This window comes from Denticeps clupeoides, chromosome 3 (genome assembly GCF_900700375.1).
Source record: "Denticeps clupeoides chromosome 3, fDenClu1.1, whole genome shotgun sequence".
NCBI lineage: Eukaryota > Metazoa > Chordata > Actinopteri > Clupeiformes > Denticipitidae > Denticeps > Denticeps clupeoides.
In genome coordinates, this window is record NC_041709.1 from 10,721,638 (window position 1) to 10,743,911 (window position 22,274).

The 22,274-nt window shown below is 41.3% G+C and overlaps 1 protein-coding gene across 10 annotated transcripts in view; it reads right to left on the reverse strand.

Moving 5' to 3' along the window:
- Positions 1-156: 156 nt before the first annotated feature.
- The window catches only part of dab2ipb (DAB2 interacting protein b), a 153,906-nt gene continuing 131,788 nt past the window's right edge, over positions 157-22,274 (reverse strand). For 8 of the 10 annotated variants that reach the window (XM_028971471.1, XM_028971476.1, XM_028971477.1 and 5 more), the window contains 9 exons: positions 21,917-22,061; positions 21,476-21,712; positions 21,166-21,367; positions 19,199-19,377; positions 16,806-17,682; positions 10,516-10,644; positions 5,933-6,135; positions 4,950-5,037; positions 2,992-3,159 (listed from right to left, as the gene is read on the reverse strand). In XM_028971471.1, the coding sequence (XP_028827304.1) occupies positions 2,992-3,159; positions 4,950-5,037; positions 5,933-6,135; positions 10,516-10,644; positions 16,806-17,682; positions 19,199-19,377; positions 21,166-21,367; positions 21,476-21,712; positions 21,917-22,061 (2,228 nt within the window). Of the gene's footprint in view, positions 3,160-4,949; positions 5,038-5,932; positions 6,136-10,515; positions 10,645-16,805; positions 17,683-19,198; positions 19,378-21,165; positions 21,368-21,475; positions 21,713-21,916; positions 22,062-22,274 lie in introns of all 10 variants that reach the window. The other 2 variants (XM_028971470.1, XM_028971473.1) reach the window with 2 other exon arrangements.

A 22,274-nucleotide genomic window follows, 5' to 3' on the forward strand; every position in this document is an offset into this window, starting at 1 on the left:
CCCTGACAGCGAATACAGGGTTATTACGGTAACTGAGTAAGTGATGCAACATGATGCAATGATTCATGCTGTCATTACATATACTGACCATTCTGTAATATGTTCTTCCATAGCCACATTTAAGTACTTTGATTCACTCACAAAAACACAGAAATGTAAAATAGCTAAATAAAACTTTAATCATTCTAGTTGCAAATGTACATAAATTGCACAGCCACGTTTTTCTTGTGTTCATTTCAACACAAACTCTCTTCTGTACATTATTGTATTCATCATTGCCGTTCAATGAAGCAGAGACCAGCAAATACTTTACTTTGAACATACTTACAAAAGTATTTTCTACAAGGATTATAAAACATACAACATCTTTACTTATTTATAGAGTCAGATCTTTTTGACAAATCTAACTTTACACATGAGCTGCAGAGAAGTGGATAGCAAAAAGAGCGTAACCATGGAGACATATTTTCACTTCAGTTGCAGTGTTTGTGACTTACATAAATGAATGCATGAATAAAAAATCTGGCAAAAGCATCAATGCTGTTATACTGATGGAGGGGGGTGATTTTCAAAGCAGGGTTTCACACATCAAGATTGTCCAATATTTTCTAGAATGATGCAGCTGTGACTGTTCCCATATTAAACTCCCAATAAAAGTTCTATTCTTTATATAACATTAAGCATATCACATTTAAGTCCATGTAATTAGACAATAACACAAGAAACGTCTTGCTGCACCATTTGGCCATAAGCCTACAATTGCATTTACATTAATACAGCATGAGATTATTAGTAGTATGGTATTACCACAGTGACACAGAGCGGAAAAAGCCCAGAAACCCTGCAACCCCTCTGTAGAAATCAGTAATATCTTTTATATTGTGCTGCACAGATTCTACACAGACAGCATCAAATCTGACCAGTAACGTGTTGTGAATCCACACCGCTCATCCCAAACCTGCTGAAGAAGGGGAGAAACCAGGCAAAGGTCTGCAGTCCAGTTCAGGGAACAGCATCCACCTAGTTCCACTCCAAAAAAACCCATAATGCATTCTGGGAAATGAATCCTTGGAAACACCTCATGATAGGCGCAAGAATTCTTTTTGTATGACTGTCGTCCACTGAATCTGCACATTGTTGCCTGTGTAGTCGATTGAAAGCAGAACCAGGGCTGCCTGTGAATTGTCAAATTCTTTTTTTTTTTTTATTCGGTCTGAAACTCAACAGCACGGAAAATTCCGGGCAGAATAAAAGATATTTACTGTAAAGGAACTCACACTGCTGACCACTTTGTTCTAAAAAGTAAAACGACTGGCACGTCTCACAAACAACGGCAATGCGGAGTTGTCCTCCCACAACCAGCAGAACTCATGACTGAGATGCGACTTGAGCTATTTACAATAATCCTGCTAATCCGGCTACAGTAGAGTTCAACACAGGATATAAGAGGCCTCTCATATTACACCAGGTTAAAAAATAGGCATACATATATATTTATTTACACAATCCAAGGATGAGTAGCCTCAAATATTTTATTTTGTACATACTTGCCTCTGCACTAGGCCATTTAGAGAAATATATATTCCTCAGTGGCAAGACAAGAAAAGAACAAACAAATCAATAGCAACAGTGTGCAGCAAAAGGCATGCAGATTTCTACTGGCCGAGGACATGAATACAAAAATATACAAAAAAAAATGTAAATGTAAATGCTGAAATGTTGAGGAAGGAAAAAGAAAGCTGAGTGCTGTACACAAAGCATTGTCGGAGAATATAATCTGAGAAGGATGTAAGATTTGTTTGCTTTTTGGATTTTTTTTTCTTTTGGGAGTCATCAGCCCAAGGCTGTTTTTTTCAATATATGTGAGGAAACGAACTGCAATGAAATCTTCTGGCCTTTACCTGCTGATTGGTTAGGTCTACAGCTTTTAATCCACTTTATCTTTGTATTGCTCATATCAAACATTACTGATTTGTTCCTGTCACACCGTGTTCTAGCTGAATACTCTATTGGCTAGTAGCTGTATGTTCAACTGTATAATGGTAGTCAGGCAATGGCAGTCATGTATAATGACTTTTTTTGAATGACTGAGCTAACCACAAGGTAGCAAACTGATCATGTCTGAGTCTAGTGTTTCATTTTTTTATTTTTAATAAACTAAGACTAAGAACATGTGACTGTTCCTAAATGAAAAAACCCAGATATATTTCACATCCAATATCATTTTATAATGATATATTCTCACACACACACACACACACACACACACACTTTTGATTAAAATATATTTTTTCATAATTATATATTTATTTCCTGTGTGTATGTATATATAACACTAGGGTATATAACACTACATTGAACACTATGTAGAGTGTCCAATGTAGTGTTCACAATAAATTATGTTTTTTTCATAATATATATTTATTGTCTGTTTTTTGCTGATTGCAGAACTGATTGATAAGGCTTCTCAGATTAAAGAGTTTTCACAAAGAACATTCAGTCAAAAGGGGCTGAAAGCCATGAAGGAAACCAACAAAGTGCACTAAGAAGGTTTGTTGGGGCACTTTGGGAAATGAACCCAAGAACAGGACAGAGGAAAGTTTCTGAGCATTTGGTATGACCAATTTGGGGGCATTGGGAGAGGCCGGTAAAAGATTTCAAATAAAGTAGACTGGGACGTTCTTTTGTCTCAGTGGGAATTTCACAGATTCTGCTTAAAGAATGAAATGTTGAGGACATTTTTGCTGACAGAGGCTTGTAGCTGAAAGTCTGACGTCCAAATACTGAATGTCTATGATGTTCAGATGACCTTCCCACTGGACCATCAAAAAACAATCCATTCAGGGTCAGGGGCCTGCAGATGGGCTGACTGACCGTTTACAGGTATCTACACGGGCTCCATTAGCAGCTGCCTTCATTGCTCACAGCACCTCTCCTCATTCTCTGAATAAAGTGTCCACCGAGGCCAGGCCGGGTCCGCCCGGACAGGCACTAACAGTTGGAGCTGTTGCGGAACTCCCCGTTCTCAGTGATCTGCAGCTTGGTGGGGTTTGTGGGGGAGATGCCGTTGCGCGTCTGCATGCTGTAGCGCTCCTTTAGCTGCGTCAGTGCGCTCATAAGCCGAGCGTTGGCCGCGTCCAGAGATGCTATCCGCTTCTCCTGCACAAGGAGAGACAAGACACAGAAAACGAGGTGAACAATCCACAACATGCAGATCCTCAGAGTGAAACAGGAACGTTCCGACGGGGCCCGCAGTGTTCCCTGCATCAGGGTACAGAGTGTGCTAAACTGATGCTGAATTATTAAACAGCTTTTCTCTGTGTCCTGTGTGAATGAATCTCATCTAATGACGTGTTTATTTACTCTAACTGGATTGAGAGGGAAACAGACAAGCCAGTTTGATGGGTTTCTGGGATAGATTCCAACAGTGACACACACCGCTAGATCCTTTGCCTGTGCAGAATTCATCATCAGGAACACGCATAAATACTGTATTAGTCTAAATATTAGATCACACATTTTTGAGAAAACATTTATTTTGTTTTTGTTTTTAGTGCAGTGGGTAGCAATATAGCCTTTGGGTTGGATTCTGGGTCCAGGCTTGGTGTGTGCAGGGTTTGCATGCTCTCTGGGTTAAGCTGATAAGGTATGTACAAAATTTGTGTATACCAATTTGGTAACACTGATAGCTAGCTCATTGTCATAATAAAAAAATTGTCTAGACCTTGAATGTATGATAACATTTCATAACATTTAAAGACCTATTTTGAAGAATAAATTCTTATAAGTCACATATAAAACTTGATGTTGCGAGGTGCCACAGCCACGGCAGTTATTTTACCCTTTATGATGATCCTTATTCACTCATCAACCCTCATCAAGTTGCTTATTTATATTCATTTCTCTTTTTTCAGATCTTGAATGATCTCACATCAATTTAAACTACTATTACTGTTAATGCAACTGAATGGTCTTTTTTATATTTTAATTATTATTATTTGAGTTTATTTTTTGTCTATTTTGTGTTTACATTCTATTATTTATTTAATTTTAAATATTTAAAATAAAATTTTATCATGGTACTTCTTGGTATGGCTGTAGTATCTCAATAAAGCAGGAATGGATTACATGGATAGATTAACAGGGTCTAAAGAGCACTAAGATGCTACTATAAATTTAGGCTTATACTGGGATTGTTCATCTCATGTCTGAATATTGTCTGTTTATTTCCACAAAATGTAAGAGGCTATTTTAAAAAAATTTAGCACACCCATGGACCCCTCTGGACAATAAGGATGATCAGGGATATACACAGGCTGTTTCTATATCTGGGCCCATGTGTTAAAAAATGTGTTGCATACATAGCACTTCCCATCCTTGCTCACCTCCCGGGCATGTACTACGCTGTAGAACCGACACGGTTTTGAACCGGATGGAAGTGTGATGAGATTGCATTTTGTTAGAAAAGTCACATGAATAATGCATCGTGTATAGCTTGTTAGCAAAAACAAGAGAACAGTGCAGAGGGTGATCAACAAAACGAGAGACTATGTATGCTGTGCTCTGACAGCTATTTTCAAGTGTGTATGTGTGTTTTCCACACAGGTCGACAGTAACCACTTACTGGTTAATGTGTGTTAAAAGATCCTTAAACTGCCACAAAAGTCTCATCTGATAGAATACAGCACAGTCAGAGTAGGGAAGAGCGTGCTTTAAATATGAGGCTAGAATACTGAATCTGGTCTTCTCTTCCTGTGTGTTTATCTTCTCATCGGTAGCTACAGAGCAAGTTCGTTGGGTTGTCAGACTTCAGGAGGGAGTAGACGAGTGAATATTTCATTCTGAGCTGTCAGAACCAACACGAACGTGTGGCAGACTCAGAAGCCCAGTGCACTGCACACACAACTGAATTTATCAGATGATTTTTGATGTTACACACACACACTCACCTGTGCATCAATAATTTTCTGTTTGGAGTCGACAACAGCCTGCATGTCTGAGTGGTCCTTCTTCAGTTCCTCTTCAACAGACATCAACCTACAAAGGCAAGAAAATGCCACGCACACACACACGTTAGAATCATTTTGAAGGGAGCAGTGTGTGGGGACGGTACCATACTCAAGGGGACCCCAGTCTGTATAGTCTCTCACTGCTGCACTATACCCAGCACTATACCGTGAATGTTTCTTATCTGTTTATATATGTAACTCATGCACTTGAGGGCACACATTTCTGTATCAGTACAGTACATGACATACGTCAAAATGATCTGCCTATGAATGGTTCCACTGATGTCCCTCTCTATATATGCTGGTAATATAGTCCTCAAGTTTGTTGTCCTCCTACCATGACATTTATGACAGTGTGAAATAAACATGGACCACTAATAAGCCTACAAATGCAAAATATAAACATGAGTTATGAAACATACAAGATGCGTGGGCTGTAGTGAAGTTCACAGCTATATCATTACTCATGGAGTTTAAAAATGTAGGAGAAGAAGTAGTCCATTACAGGCGTGGACACTTTAATTACGTTTTTAAAGAAGCATTTTTTTGTGTGTGAAACGTGTTTTAGAAAGTGTTTTGAAAAATGAAAGCAAAACACAAATTGGGCGTCAGCACCAACAATGTGATGAACAACCTAAACAAGTGATCAGTTGATGTCATTCTTTGCACTTATTCTAATACAGATGTTTTACTTTTTTATGCATATATGACATTAATCCATAAATGTATGTTTTTTATTTTTGAATGAATTTTCTGATAATGACACAGACACACACACACACACTCCCTGAACCTTTTACAAAACATAGCAAATAAAAGAGTACGGTGTTTATAACAGTTCGTACCGTATTTGTATGTATATGTGGTTGTGTACCGAGTTGGAATTATGCTGCCTGTTATTTTACATGTGTCCATGAGCACACCTGCTGATGATGCTCTTCATCTGCAAGTCCTTGTCATCCTGCTGTCGGCGCAGCCGCTCTTCTGACTCCTCCAGCCGCGCCTGGTACTCCATCAGCATCTTCTGAGCCTGATCATCCTGGTCCTTCAGCCGGAGCTCATACTCCTCCAGCTTCTGCACCGACACGCGCAGCTTATCCTGCAGCAGCGCGATCTCCGCCTGGTACTGCACACAAGCATCCACATTTATTCACATTATATACACACATCAATCTGAAATGAATGGGGAGGCTGACAATAGATGATCTATATGCAATTCAGCCCTTTTATCAGCAATTGATAAATTCATTTCATCAGCACTCGACATCATCACCACCATCACCAAGATGACGCAGCACCAATGAAAGCCCAACAACAACATTCAGCAAGGCTGTTTGGGACAGTGTGGCCCGAACATGTAGCCGAGGGACCCCGCCTCTAATCAGGCACGGCTCTAATAAGCCACCATATTTCACGCATAAGCCCCGGCACTGACAAATGAAAGCCCCGTAGGAAAACGTGGCATCAACGCAGACTTTTGCCAACAGCCCGACCACAAACTAATATATGGGTTTTCTTCATTTCTTTGTTGTCTCACCCATGCTGACTTACTGCATCACAGGACCCGTGGACCCCATTTTTTTTCTATCAGCCATAACATTATGAGTAGGTCCCCTTTCCCCCCCTTTTGCCATAATAAGAACTTTGTCTCTGTGAGGCATGAACTCCACTCAGTGCTAGTCCTTTGAGTCGTGTTAGGTGTAAGGTAAATATAAGCACGTATAACAGGTTAGTTTGTTTGGATTAAAAGATGGAAAACATGGCACCAAGTCAACTTTTGTTATTGTGGCCCTACAACCATTTTTCACATTTGTGCTGTGTGCAGGGTGCACTACTGAAAAATTGAACCTGGTAAAAAGATCTTCCACTGGCTGCCCACGGCCCACCAAGGGTGATGGGTTAAACACAGAGGACATTTTTCATTGTGTGCACCGTGTGCTGTGCTGCTGTGTTTCACAATGACGATCACTTCACATGATGCGTCAGGCTAGGCCACATTCTTCCACCGCTCCATGATGATCCTGATCTGATGATTATGCGCAGGAGGAAATACATTAGTCAGGATGAGCACCTAGACGGTCAGCATATGTTTTTTTTTTCAATTGCAGCAACAGTAGAACTATTGGATTACACGGTGCAGCTAAATCTCAGCATGTGCACCATTGAGTCCTTGACCCTGTCAGCAAATTTTCAGTTTTCCTTCCGTAAACCGTTTCTGGTAGGTCCTGACCAATGCTGACCAGGAACATCCCACCAGCGCTGCAGATTTGGAGATGCTATGACATAGCCATCTAGCCGTCATCATTTGGCCCTCATCAAAGATGCTCACATCATAACGCTTGGCCCTTTTCTGCTTCCAACACATGAGGACTACAAGGACAAAATGGTCACTTGCTGCCTAATATAATCGCACACACTGCCAGGTGCCACTGAAACAAGATAATCAATGTTATTCACTTCACCTGCCTTCCACCTTCTGTTCTCACCCGATGCAAAGCCTTGGGTCGACCTGGTTGCTCTCTGCTGAGATATTCTCCTGGGTATAACGAAACAATCTTGGCTGCCCTTCAGACTAAGCAGTTTTAGTGCTCAGCTGGGTAGTGCTCAGCAGTGCATCCGGAAAGTATTCACAACGCATCACTTTTTACACATTTTGTTAAGGTAAAAAAAATCATGTAATCTATTTAATCTAGAACACAAAAAATGCTTTGTGAATACTTTCCAGATGCACAGTATATACCAGAGAGGAGCCGGAAAAGCGTAGTCACCTTAAAGCAGCAGTAGCTGTGAGTTTGCAGATATAAAAAAAAAAAACCTTTCACTTTTGAATGTGCCACTATATAAAACTCAGAATGTGATTTTAAAAATAATGTGGCCTAAAATGGAACAATCTATTGCATATATAGATGTGAAAGGCTACAGTGGCTCATAGTTCCTGGTATTACAACTATGACAAGATTCTTTCTCTGAGGCCATGTTCACAGGCTCAGCTGAGGCCAGAGAGAGAGACAGATTGTCAGTCCATTTGATGCAGCAATTCACCAAACCAGTGCTTGGCCTGTGGGAGGGCATGGGATCACCAGGAAGAAACTCATGTGAAAAACTGAATACACTACACATCCAAACAAGAGCTGTGAGAAAATCACTGCTCGTCGTAAAAAGTTTTTTAATGCATCTTTGCGCTAGCAACCCACAACATAATTCTTATAACCACCTACAAACACTGACAAAATCGCACTATATATCCCAGAGGTTTACAACCCTATAGTGCTGTATATCTGCCGTCATAATGGTTACACTGTGTGTGTGTGTGTGTGTGTGTGTTTGTATGACCCTGTGGACCAGATTTACAGTCCACGCATGTGGCATTTTTCACCTCACTAGAGAACGGTGGCTGTGAGTTAAGAGTTCACGCTTGCTGAACACCAAACTGCCCTGAGTTACACAAGTAAGGTAACAGCACCCATGGAGGTTATTAAACAACAATGTTGGCCTGTAGCCTGACTAGGCTCTAACTTTTTACGTTGGCAATTTAGAGCCACAGGAAACTATAGCTCTCCTGAGGTCCATCCTAAACTGGATGCCAACAGCCAGTGTTCAATTACAACAAAGATGACCAGTGCACAGGTATAGTTTTTTGCCACTGTTACTTTTAGAGACGAAATTGAATGTATTGCACAATTATTTCATGCTCATTAAGTAACATAATGACTAAACATGCCTAAAGATGCTAAAGAACATAATGAATAAAGATTTCTTTTATTCTCATGGCTCTTCACAGTGTGTGAAAAATTCTGTGAATATACTGTATGTTCCCAATTTGATGTTTGATGTTTCTTAAATTACATCTGGCATTGCAGTGAAAAGCAGTGGAACATAAAGCAAATTCCTGGCTGGTAGACTTTGTTCTGGAAGAAGGTAGAATAGGCAGCAACTTAATATGATTATGTCATTATGTACAATGCTTCAAGTATGTTTAATGTACATTTACATTTACAGCATTTATCAGACGCCCTTACCCAGAGCGACTTACAATCAGTAGTTACAGGAGCAACTTAGGGTTAAGTGTCTTGCTCAGGTAGTAAGTGGGATTTGAACCTGGGTCTTCTGGTTCATAGGCGAGTGCGTTACCCACTAGGCTACTACCACCCTACTACCACCATATACATATTTAATATAAATTGAAGAATGCTTTAAAACAATACGTTGTAATTATTTGACTATAATATCAACTGAGGAGCAATTTAGTACAAAGTGATGTAGTTTAAGTTTAGTATATGCATAATTAGACATGAATTCTCACATGGGGTTGGCTGCAGATGGCTGTTTTAAGTATCCATGAATAATTAATTATCCATTTAAGTAATTACATGACCAATTAAATGGATTAGTTTGTTTATTCATTTGGCAGAATCTTTAGCACAAAGGCTATAATAAGTTGGATGGATTCCTCCTAAGCATAGAGTAAGATTTCAATATACAGATTCGTGCATGAACAAATAACACAGAACTCTACTCAATTGTTTTAATTCTCCAATTATCTGTTAATGAATTCTTCTGTTAATGCAGCAATTTTGTAGTCCCATAGGTTCACGTTTTTGTCTTTTTTCACCTCGCTTTTCTTTTCCCAATTCCTGCTTCCTTCCCTCTCACCAGGGAGTATCAGGCAAATAGCCAAAAGGATCGCAGCCAGGGTGATAATTAGAGAGCAGCGCTGCAATGCACATTTCATTTCTCCTTATCTACAGCGTTTCACTGACATGCTGCCCAGTTGGCAACGCAAAACTCCCTTGTTGCAGAAATGACTAAAAAGGACATATGTCATCATGTGGCTGGTACACATGACCAATAAATTATATCACAAAATGATATTTATATTTATCACCTCAGTTGTACCTTGGAGGTTTGGGTACAGGCATTACTAGTAACTGTGATTGTTAATATTAATTCTATGTGCATTTCTTGTGCACATTCACATGTAACCAATGCCACACCTGCACACTCCAGTCTGAGATCACATTTTATGTGATCACAGTTCATGAATGAAAGGCTGTATGACTGGAAGCATGACAGTGGGCAAAAGCATGGGACATCTGCTTAATGAGAGGCAAGTGAGACAGCAACACCATCTTAGCCAAATATTACATCCTACACACACACTCATACACAATAATTAATCAATGGCTCAAACGTATGTACTAAAAAGGCGCTTTCAGATGATTGAGTTGTAATGAACTGTATTAATTTGAAACAATAAATTGTTCCTGAAGCATTACGATTGTTAAGGTCCATGGAAGAAGCAAACACATTTTCAGTTATTATAGCAATCATTTAGATTTAACAAAATGTCTTGGTAAAGGGGTCTCAAAAGTGCAGTCAAAAGTCCAGTGTATGGTAAGGTTAACTCTGTGTATGGACAAGGCTGGATGGTTTATATGTGTGTGTGCATGTGTAAGGGTCAGGGTGTACATGTATGGATGTTTGTGAGCATATGTCCATGAGTTACCTTTTCATGTGTGTACTCCTCTCTGGCGTGTGGGTCTGTCTCTGAGTCCTGCTCTAAATACGGCACATTCATATTCAGCAGCCAGGCAGCCGTGCGATCCAACGCACTGGGGTTGACTGGGGAAGGGGCCTAGTGGAACAACACACAACACACACACACACACACACATACACACACAAGCATGAGCAGAGTGGAGCTTAAAACACACACAGGCTCACATACAGCCAAGCAGTCTAAAGCTACAAGCACACACCTATACTACAGTGGATCCGGAAAGTATTCACAGCGCATCACTTTTTCCACATTTTGGTATGTTACAGCCTTATTTTCCTCAGAAGTCTACACACAACACCCTATAATGACAATGTGAAAAAGGTTTACTCTAAAGGTTTTGGCAATCTGACAAGGCACAAACATTTCTGCTGCCTTGAGGGTCCCAATAAGACCAGTAGCCTCAATAGTATGTAGGTTGAAGAAGTTCGAAACCACCAGGACCCTTCCTAGAGCTAGCTGGCCACCTAAACTGAGCGATGGGTCACTCTGTCAGAACTCCAAAGGTTCTCTGTGGACAGAGGAGAACCTTCTAGAAGGACATCAATCTTTGCAGGAATCCACCAATCAGGTCTGTATGGTAAGTGTCCAGATGGACACTACTCCTTAGTAAAAGGCACATGGAAGCCCACCTGGAGTTTGCCAAAAGGCACCTGAAGGTCTCTCATATCATAAGAAGCAAAATTCTCCCGTCTATTTGGTGATTGCCAGGCATCACGTTTGGAGGAAACCAGCCACCACTCATCACCAGGCCAATACCATCTCTACAGTGAAGCATGGAGGTGGCAGTATCATGCTGTGAGGATGTTTCATACTGAATGAAAACCTGCTTCAGACTGGGGCAAAGGTTCATTTTTCCGTTTTCCCATGGTTTCATTGTTGTGGGAAGAATTCTCAGAGGAAAAAAATATTTTAATCTATTTTGAAATAAGGCTGTAACATGACTGTAACTGTGTTTCCTTTCCAGATTCACTGTAGGCCTGGGTGATGAGGAAGCAACACGCACACAGGGCAGAAGCTGAACTAGAAGCAGCAGGGTGTGTTGTTTGGCAGCACACATAGCATGAAAGAGGGTAAGCAGGGTAGCTGTGGGTACAGACTGTGGGACAAAGATTGCTTCAGTGTTCCAGCACTGAACATTCGTTGAGACTGACCATCCCCATTGCATGAAGGGCTCATTCACATAAAATTAAAATTGATTTTTTGTTTGTGTGTTGTGTAGTTTCTATGACTGCAAACATGCCCTGAGCTGCCCATCCATGAACAATTGATCAGTGTCCACAAGGTCTGAAGGAGATGATTAGAGTTGAAATGTCCTTCCGTGCCCTGTGCCACAACCTCACTGAGGTTAATGATCGCTGTTAAACTCTGCTGGTTGCCAACGGCATGGCCAACTCTCATGACCTGCTGTATGCTTTGAATGTGTTACTCAGAATTCCTGACACACTCTGTCAATGTCACTGGGAGAGCTGGGGTCAAAGGTTAATTTAAATCTCTGCTTAATGAAAACTTCCTCTCTTACTTTGAAAAAGTAAGAGAGGAAGAGAGACAATTAACCATGAACCCGAAACAGTGTGGGCTGCATCTGCGTGTTTTTTTATCATCGGAATTATTGTCTTACCACAGCCTATAAAACTTCAGAATTAACCACATTCAGAGCTGAGACAAGTAATCACGGTTATTAGAGTCCAATCACCGTAATTCAACAAGAAGAACATGCCATATAGGGCCAACAGTCCCTTTATAGACTGGCAGAATAATGATTTATCATTGTAATACAGCAGATCTCTCTTCTCAATCCAAATCAGATTGATAATCAGACTGCTGCAATTTAAGAGGTGCATACTTTGGTCAGTTTCATAAGCCTAAACTAAAGTTGGACCAGTGGTCCCAAATGGTTTGACCAGGACACTAATATAAACAACCCAACTAAGATGAAGTTGAATGGGTCTAATGGCCTTATGTTGAGAATAATTTCTAGTTAAATATAATTAGACTAAAATCACAAATTCACCAATTTGTCAAATAAATCAGTTTGGCATATAAATGTACACACTGTCCTCAGGGTCTGGTTATCCAGTGCATCTGTCAGTATCAGAAAACTGTCCAGGACAACTAATTTCATATTTCTGAATTACTTGGAACAAATATGTAGTGTTGGGGTAGATACTTAAGTGCTTTCATATACCTGGTGGCATAACACATGTCATGTCAAAATATAAAAGGAAAAAATATTTGATGATCAGATTATTTACACTACACTCTTATTGTAGGTTAAATTATTGCCCTGTTGTAGTGTATGGGAAAGGAAGGAAGGGGGGTGTCACGCCATTGTGGCTTCATAGGAAAGATACGTATAGTTATTATTATTTCTACTACTACTTAATAGGCTTTGCTAGGCAGCTAAATTCATGTGTTCTTTTCATATTAAGACACATCAATACAAACTAGTTTTAAGAAACGCTTTTTTCTCCCATCCTTTGTCTGTGGCATCCTTAGCAATTGCCTATGCCACGGTCCGGCAATGGCCATCGCCTGCTATGCCGCTTATTGAGGTTAAAAAAAATTTAAAAGGTGGAACGAGCATGTGCCCTCTCACTCACGGTATTTTACTCAATAGACCAATGCATTCATTGATAAAATTGCAAAGGGATGTTCATTTTAGAAGGGGGATAATTTTGACATCCTTCCTCATAACCCTCAACTCGAGTACTGACTATAGACCATAAACATGGGCCTGTTCTCAGATTTCATAAAAATAAAATAAACCCTACTTTTAGAAAACATTAGAAACACTTAAAACTAAATATAACTGACTGCTTTTGAAGTTTAATGTAGTGTAATATAAACTATTATTGTATTTTAATGGATGTGAAAATTTCAACAAAATTCACACCCCTTTCCTTTTTCACAGCAGCACATATTCACAGTATCCTATCCATCAACCTTTACAAGGATATAATGTATTAAAGACAATATATTTCTACAGACTCAGAAGTATAATAAACTATAGATGTGTTTCAAATGTTTTCTTGTAATCAATGATTGAAAAAAGCAGCTTAGCATTTTTAAATATACACTGCCAACCAAAAGTATTTAAATATACACTACCAGCCAAAAGTTTTTAAATATACACTACCAGCCCAAAAAATTGAAATATACACTGCCAACCAAACGTTTTTAAATATACACTACCAGCCAAAACTTTTTTTAAATATACACTGCCAACCAAAAGTTTTTAAATATACACTACCAGCCAAAAGTTTTTAAATATACACTACCAGCCAAACGTTTTTAAATATACACTACCAGCCAAAAGTTTTTAAATATACACTACCAGCCAAACGTTTTTAAATATACACTACCAGCCAAACGTTTTTAAATATACACTACCAGCCAAATGTTTTTAAATATACAATACCAGCCAAACGTTTAACGTTAAGTTAGACAACAGAGATGGTTTTCCAAAATGGTCCCCATAACTGCCACAGAGTATGTGTGTACACAAAAGACAAGGCAGGAGAAGCTTTTAGATATTTTTCCTGAGGTTGTTCAGATCTGCCTTTCTTGTATTAGAGGTGTACATGCCATTCTAAGTACAGTATGCAGACTTACACTAAGTAACAATACTTCCAAAATATTGCTTTCTCTTAGCTTAACAATAAAGTGCTTTACTGTTTCCATAGTAATGAAGTCTGCAGACATACAATATAAATTCAGAAAAGTTGTCATGTGCCTTACATTTGAATAAAATGAAACTAAAAGACTTTCAGATCATTTTATTCACAACAGAACATAGATAACAAATGTTCAAACTGTGATATTGTACACCTTTATTCACTAAATGAGCTCATGTAAAATTAAAACCAAGCTCATACTTAACTTTATACTTTAATACTTATTATTAATAATACCATTATTCCTCAATGTCAAACTGTAAAAAATCACAAATCTTATCATCAAAAGATTCTGGAGAACTGGAGAGATCTTTATTAGACACCTATGGTCTTCGGGCCCTCGGAAGACACTGCATCAATCGTCAGCATGATTAAGTCAATGACATTACTAAATGGGGCCACTAGTTTTACATTGTGTTCTGTGTATTAAACGCCCTTTTTCCTATAGTCGTGTGAATGCATCCATTCTTGCACCACATTTCCATGACACTTCCAGATACCACTGACACCATCCGCCATACTATCTGCAGATACCATCTAAAGGTACTATGTTGTAAGTCGCTCTGCCAAATGCCTTAACACTAGATTTACTAAGGCTGCGCAAATTTGCATAAATTCCCTGGACCACACACCTCCTGGTATCCTGCTGAGCTCCATTTTCTCTTCCTTTTGTTCTGAAAACACACCTATTTACCTGTGAGGCCTGGCACATTTGCATTTGTTATCTTAAAACCAAGGCAGGCCGAAGTAAAGGAGAGTAAGTAAACTGCCACTTCTAAGCACTGAAGTAGAAAATACCTCTCGCTGTTCAGTGTCTTTTTGCAAGTTGAGGAAGTTCACGCCGGACTTTATTCGCCGTGCCCAATAGCGTTGTTTTGTGCTGCAGCAGTCTGTGCGACAGTGAAGTAAAAAAACTGTCCGTCGTGACATTTCTCCACATCCAAAAATGGCTCCATCAGATTCATGACCACGTTATCTGCCAGTCTCTCTGCCTTATGACGACTGGGATCCTGTCCCAAGTAAGGAGATGCATTGCAGACATACTTGGTCTCCAAATCCGTGGCAATCCAGAACTTGATCCCAAACTTGTCTGGCTTGGTTGCGATATACTGTGTGAATGGACGACGAACCTTGGTAGGGAACAGCTATTCATCTATGGTCATGTTTTCTCCTGGAGTGAAACTCTCTGCACAGCAAATTTGTCTGTTTTTACCCGTTCTGCCCATGTGTCCTTGTCATCAAATCGAAGGTGTTGCATAATCTCGGGACATTGTCTCTTTGATTACTGGCACCATAAAGTTTTCTGACCAGCAATCCACAATGGCACCAACGGGACTCATGATTGCTCTTACAAACAGAATTGAAACGAATGCCATCAGTTCATGAATTGCCTAATTCCAGTCCGGCTCTGTTCTGAGATTCATATGAACCTCACTCAAATGGGTTTATTTAAATATCATATGTACAATGACAATGCCAAAGCTTGCGCAGTGAAGCACGAGTGGTTTGCTACGGCACTCCAATGGTCTCCTCTACCCACACAGTGCCGTCCTTTGCTATCTGGTTCAGACAGGGCTTCCCAGGACCAAGGTGCATCTTCCATGGAGGCATGTTGGGTTCTTGTTCCGTCTCCTTTTCAGATTCTTCTGAGGAAGTATCAGTGGCCTGCTGGACAAATGAAATCTCTCCTCCATCAGAGTCTGCTTCGTCCATTTCCTGAAGCAAGACCAAAGCCTGTTGCGTGGAGAGGTTCTTCCTATGTGGCCGTGATACGGAGGCCATCCTGATGTGCATTCTTAGAAAAGTGCAATCAGAGGGCAAATGCAAATGTGCCATCACAGGTAATGGGTGGTTTGCACAACAAAAGATTGAGGAGAATCAAGCTGAAGACCTGTGAAAATCTCAGCAGGGGTGAATAACACCTTGGGCCTTACACCAGAAAATAAAAAAGTTAGTAATTCTAGTGTTAAATGTAAATCTAAAGCCTTCTAACAAAACCTCTAAAGTGCATCACTAAATGAAAAACAAACTCTTCAGCAGCTGGAAATTTATTTCAAAAATAGGACCAAATTCCAAACTCATAACCTCAATGCCCAAACATCTTAAAACTGTTTTGGAAATTCTACACCATGATAAACCTGCCCCTGTCCCAATTATTTTTAGACCTGTAGCAGATATAACATTTCAAATGCTAGTTTTGTGCATAATATTGTAAAATGTCTCAGTTGGTGTGTTATCTGTTGTGAATAAAATATTGTCTCATGTGATTTGAAAGTTTTTTTAGTGTTAATTTTTTTCAAACTTGTCCAGAATTCATGCTGGCAATGGCAGTGGTACATCAGAGGAATGAGAGTAACTTCATGATGGCAGTTTCCTCAGCAAGTGTTTTCATTGTACTGCATCCCAACATGCATCTTCACTATAAGAGCCAAAATGGACTCCAGTAAACCAGAAACAAGGTAACAAAAAGAAAGAGAGCATACGTCCATCCACACACATATACTGTCCACTGCCTTTCTGGTGTCATTTTGGCTGTGAGGAAGTGTGTGTGTGTGTGTATACCTGTTTGTGCTGAGCGCGCTGTTTGGTCTCTGGACTGTCCCCTTTGGAGGAGGAGCTCTGTTGCCGTAATCGTGCCCCACTGCTCGGCCAATCAGGTGAGGATGACATCACGCTGCTGCTGGAAGGGCGTGGGTAAGGGGCAGAGTTGAGCATGCTGGGAGGGGTGCGGCCTCGCGCAGTGCTCTGCGGTGGTGGTTGGTCAATGCGACGCTGGGGTCCGGCACTGTTCTGCCGAGGGACACCCGTTTGATGTTGGGACTCTGTAAGGGACATCTGCCTCCGAGTGAACTCTCCTGAACGCCGCGCCCCAAACTCCTCCCCACTGCTGGCCCCACCCCCATGGTTCAAAAAAGGGTGTTTTAGCTCTGGCCTGTCGTCATTGTTGCTATGGGAACTGACAGAGCTGTGAGACTCCGACCCAGAGTCCCCCACTGCTCCACGGGGCGACACAGGAAGTCCGGCCGCCATCTGGTAGACGGGGTTCTGGAAGGACAGGGGGGCCAGGAGCTGAGCTGGCCGCCCCGGAGCTCCCGGGACCCCCTCTCCCGCTCCGGGCGTGGTGGGGGTCTGGCCTGCCCTCCGCAAGGTGGGACCCCCAACCAAGTTGCCCTGGGGCATCCGTACCAACCAGGGCACGGAAGGGCCCTCACCGAGCGTGTCCGAGGGAGCAGGGGGGGTGTCCAGACTCCGGGCCGTCTCTTGGAGGTCAACCATGGACAGGCTCTTGCTACCATTGCTCATGCCCAGCTCGGGCTCATTGGCTTCAGAGTAACTCGAGCTGCGCGCTGGGGAGGGCTGGATGCCCGAGCTCCGTGTGACAAAAAACAGATCTTTATTTTCCGGGGTGGGGGAGGGGAGACGAGTGAAGTCCACCAAGCTGAGAGGGAGAGATGTACACATGCAGAGTTGAAACATGGTGATGACATAAAAAGCAGAGACACAAAAAGAACTGAAACCTTTGGGCTTGTGGTATAGCAGAACCTGGATGCTAAAACAGTTGCTAAGTTGTTAATGAAGGTCAGTAAACGGTGATTTTTCAAGCTCACATTACAGAGGATTACTACACTCACACGCCTGTAGATGAGCTAAAACATCTGAGACGTCGGGCAGACGAAGCAGCAGGCGCCCGGCATGGCGAGAGCTCAGATCCCACTGCAGTCATAACCTCAAGACTATTATAGCCTCGTCATCCCTCTCTCCTCCAGACTCCGTCTAATCATCTGCCCTCTTCCACATTTCAAGCTCACCTTATCCTTCTTTCCCTGGCCTCTGCCCCCCTCATCATCTGCCAGACAGACACCATTGTCTATCTATAATAACCCAGACAGTGCTAATATATTTCGTCTTAATCTCTAAAGGGACATTAGCACCCCCACTTCCCCACCCCATCACCACCACACTGCGGTCTCTCTCCTTCACACTTGTCGTATTTGTGAGAGTTGCAATAAAGAAGGGCTCATTCACCATGCTCCGCCCCCATTAATCTATGATTAACGTTATACAAAACTGATAAGGAAGTAGGTCTATGGGTTTACGTTTGGAGCTGACTGATAAGGGCAGAACAGTTAGCCAGGGATTATAACCAGTGTGATAAGAACCAAAGTACAGTTCTGAGATGAACCCAGAGCTGTGCGATATGGCATAAAATTCATATTGCGATATCAATTTAACCATAAATGATAAACAGTATATATTGCATGGTACGGATTGGGGGCTGACACATGCACTGCACTTAGTAAACCCAAAGGTGTGCAGATTACTGACATATTAAAGGCTTGTTTTATTTTATTTACTGGTTTTGGGGTATTTTTTGGGACATTTAAACTGTAAATTTAAGGATTACTAGTCATTTGAAATTATATTTAAGGCCTTTTTTTTTTCACACCCTTCCCTGCAAAAACGAATGCCTCATGCTGCAAGTAGGCGAAATTTTGTGCAGGTGATGCGGGGAGCGGAGGTTTCTGCGGTAGGCCGGCATGATCAAAATCGCTCCCAAATTTATATTGCATACCGTCTATACCACGCAGCCCTAGATGACCCCAATGAATACTTGGACAGTGGTTCTGTGATTGAATATTGTTGTTTAATGCTAAACACTGTCAATAATATTTTAACCTAAGAAGGTTCAACTTTCAAATCAGGATGAACTAAAATGAGAGCATAAATTATTCCCTGTTTGGTGAGATTTTGTTGTGCTCATCATGTTGAAGAAAGTGTGTCGACATTGCACATGAAATAGAATAGAAATAGAATGTGCTCTCTCATTTTTTCCAGAGCTGTACAAGAAACTGGAATGCTGATACATGAAAAAAATTGCACTTCAGTGGATTCATTGTGCAGTCAGTTGATGGCTATGCTTCTCTCTGATTGGCTGTTATGAAATGGTATCTTACCCTGATAGCTCATTGTCGATGACCATTTTCTGCAGGCCAGTGGAGATGCTGCAGCCTGGGGCCGGAGGGGAGGGCATGCGCTCTGGTGGAGCCATCATCTGGACATTTGTGGGGTTGCTCAATGCCGCGTGCACATCCCTAAGGATTCTGGGTAGGGGCCCAAGCTTTGAGGCTGAACTCTGAGAACAGAAGGTTGAAGGAAATGCATGAAACCCCATGTTTCATTCTGTTACAGTGTACAAGAACGGCAAAGACCTTCATGACATCATGTCCCATCCTGGTTCATGAATGTAGCTTGTGACTGGACTGATTTAACATAATGTTCTGCTCCCATCCATCTAATTCTGTTCATCAGTTGCTCTGCCTGCACCGACACTGACTCATTCCTTCCCTACGTGGTGTAAATAATTCAGACAACTCTTTATTTTTAGTGGACCCGTGTAGCCAAGCATCAGTCAAACGCACTGCGGTTCTGTCACCCATTCGGCTGTGCTAATGACCTCAGTGCTGCCCAGGTTTACGTTCCATAATGGTCCATAATGCTGCACAGTCAATGTGATCTATATATTGACATGGTGCAGAGAGCTGTATAGAGTCCATACCTTCTGCAAGAGGCTTGCTTATTGACACAATCTAATTAAAATAATGCAAATGAGTGTGTTTAAAGCTGTCCTACACGGAAAACCAATTAAAGTAAGGCATGCCTCTTGTAGCAGAGGGGAGGCAAAGTTTGCACAGTGAAAGACAGACAGTGTTTACTTATATATTTATACCCTCCCGCCCACCAGCACCACTGCAGTGCACTGCTCTGATAGTCATTGTGCACTGTAAATTATGGAGCAGCTGGGCCCTGACTGATTTAATGTTTGGCTGATTTTAATATTTAATAATTCAGGTGAGTGTGAGGGACCCAGATGTTAGAGCGGGACCGCTCCACGCAACTCATTACAAGTCAATGAAACCCAAACCCACATACAAGGGTCGATTTCACTTCATTCCCAATAATGCCTGTGTATTACGTTCTCATTGGTTATTAACAATAGGATCTCAGAGAGAGATTCACAGACAAACACAGATACACACAAAAACACACATGCACACCCTGGGCAGGCAGCCTCACACTGTGCTACCAGTCTATGGGTTATATATGAGTCTAAATATAATCTCTCCTCTCCCTGCTTGTGTAATCAGTAATAGCTGTGGGAGTCAATGGATTTCCTGTGTATAAGAGCAACTTGTGTATTATGTAAACACCTATTGCATTATTCACTACTGCTATGGTGAGAAAAGTGAATATTTCCAGCTCTTGTGATGAATAATTCCTTGATTGCTGACTGAACTTCGGGTGTGCATCAGCCGCCAGTATCCTTGTGCAGAATTGCTGGTAACCATATAAATTACTTTATTATTTAAAAAATTGTGGAAAATGGACTTTTTTATTACATAAAATGAATTGCCACTGTATGGAATGCAACCTCATGCATAAACATAAATTTGAGTTTCTTAAGCAGAGATAAAAATGTACATACATTTGTCAAATCCATTACGTTATCTGTGTCTAAACATTCCAAAACATAATATAGTGAGCACATTTGGCTTTTGTTAAACGAAAAAATAACAATTACACTATAATTAACCCCAGTCTTACAGTGTGATTTGCTGAGAGAAACAAATCATTCCTCTTTGTTTAGTTTTGCTTTACTGTTCAGAACTTATGCTTAATTGTCACATCCCATCCATCCATCCATGAATATCTTAGGAATCTTTGGGTGCAAAAGCAACCACAAAACACCATGCAAGCACAGTGAGGGAACTGAAACTGAAGAATGACTACTGTTTCTAAATGCACGTTTTTTTTTATACCAGTGAATATATTTTGCTACAGGTTCACTAGGTATGTATGGCATGAGTGCTCAGTACTCCCCACATCCATTCACGTCACCAAAATACTCCCTGTTGGGTCTAACCTGGTCCATCTGAGAGACCACTTCAGCCAGCAGAGAGTGCAGCGTGGACAGCTCCCGGCCCAAGTCAATGTAACCCTCAAAGCCGGCTGTGTTGGAGAGGGTCTCAGGGTTGGAGATCTCCAACAGGAAGCGCTGCATGTTAGTCCACTCATGCTCCAGAAACTGGTTCATGAAAGACATATACTCCTCCTTGTTGCCAAATCTGAGAAAGATAGAACAATTATTTGAGAACAATGTCATATCTGCTTGACAGAATAAACCAGTAATTACAACATTTACCCTTCATCTGAACACGCACACACACACTCACTTTGTGAAGTTGGCGAGATTCTGCGTGACCTTGGCGATGAGTGTTAGTGTACGCGCCGTGCGGTCGTCGGGGTACTCCTGCGTCAGGTTGAAGAGAGACGGCGACATGATGGCAGGACACAAGAAGCGCAGAAAGAGTGACGCACTGATCAGACGCTCGCTGATGTCCGGGCGACCACGGTTCCCACACTCCTGTCGCCACGACGCAAACACTTCCTTGAGTTCCCGTGGAAAGACACTGAGTGGAGAACATTAAATGCCAATGATTATAAGAATTGATGATTTTGATTATTTTTGCCACCGCTAATTGAGCTTTCTTGATATTTCAAATAAAGTTCACAGACAAATGTGTTTCTGTTTCTATAGTGACCAATATACCTGCAAGTCCTAACAGTGCTGTGTGTCCAAAAGCTGAGGTGAGTGCCAGTGTTGCCATAGTTACCAGTAGGAGTTGATGATCTTGCAGAAGGCCAGCTCACAGCACATCTTTAGATTGCTCTGGTGCTCCGCCAGATCACTGGAGGAACATTTGGAGGGGTCCACCTCACAGTTTTCATCTGACTCGTACAGAGCTTTAATAAACTCACCTGGAGAATGCAAAAAAAAAAAGAGTGAGTGTAAGGGGAGATGAAAAAAAACAAAACTCATCCAGCATCTCAAGTTCACTAGCAGTGAAAAATGGAAATACAGGCTGCAGTTACCCTGCATGGCCAGCAGGAAGAGACCTACATACCCCAACTAACATGGGTTACTAGAGACCACTGAGAGATTAACATCTTACTGCTACAGGGCCATCGCTC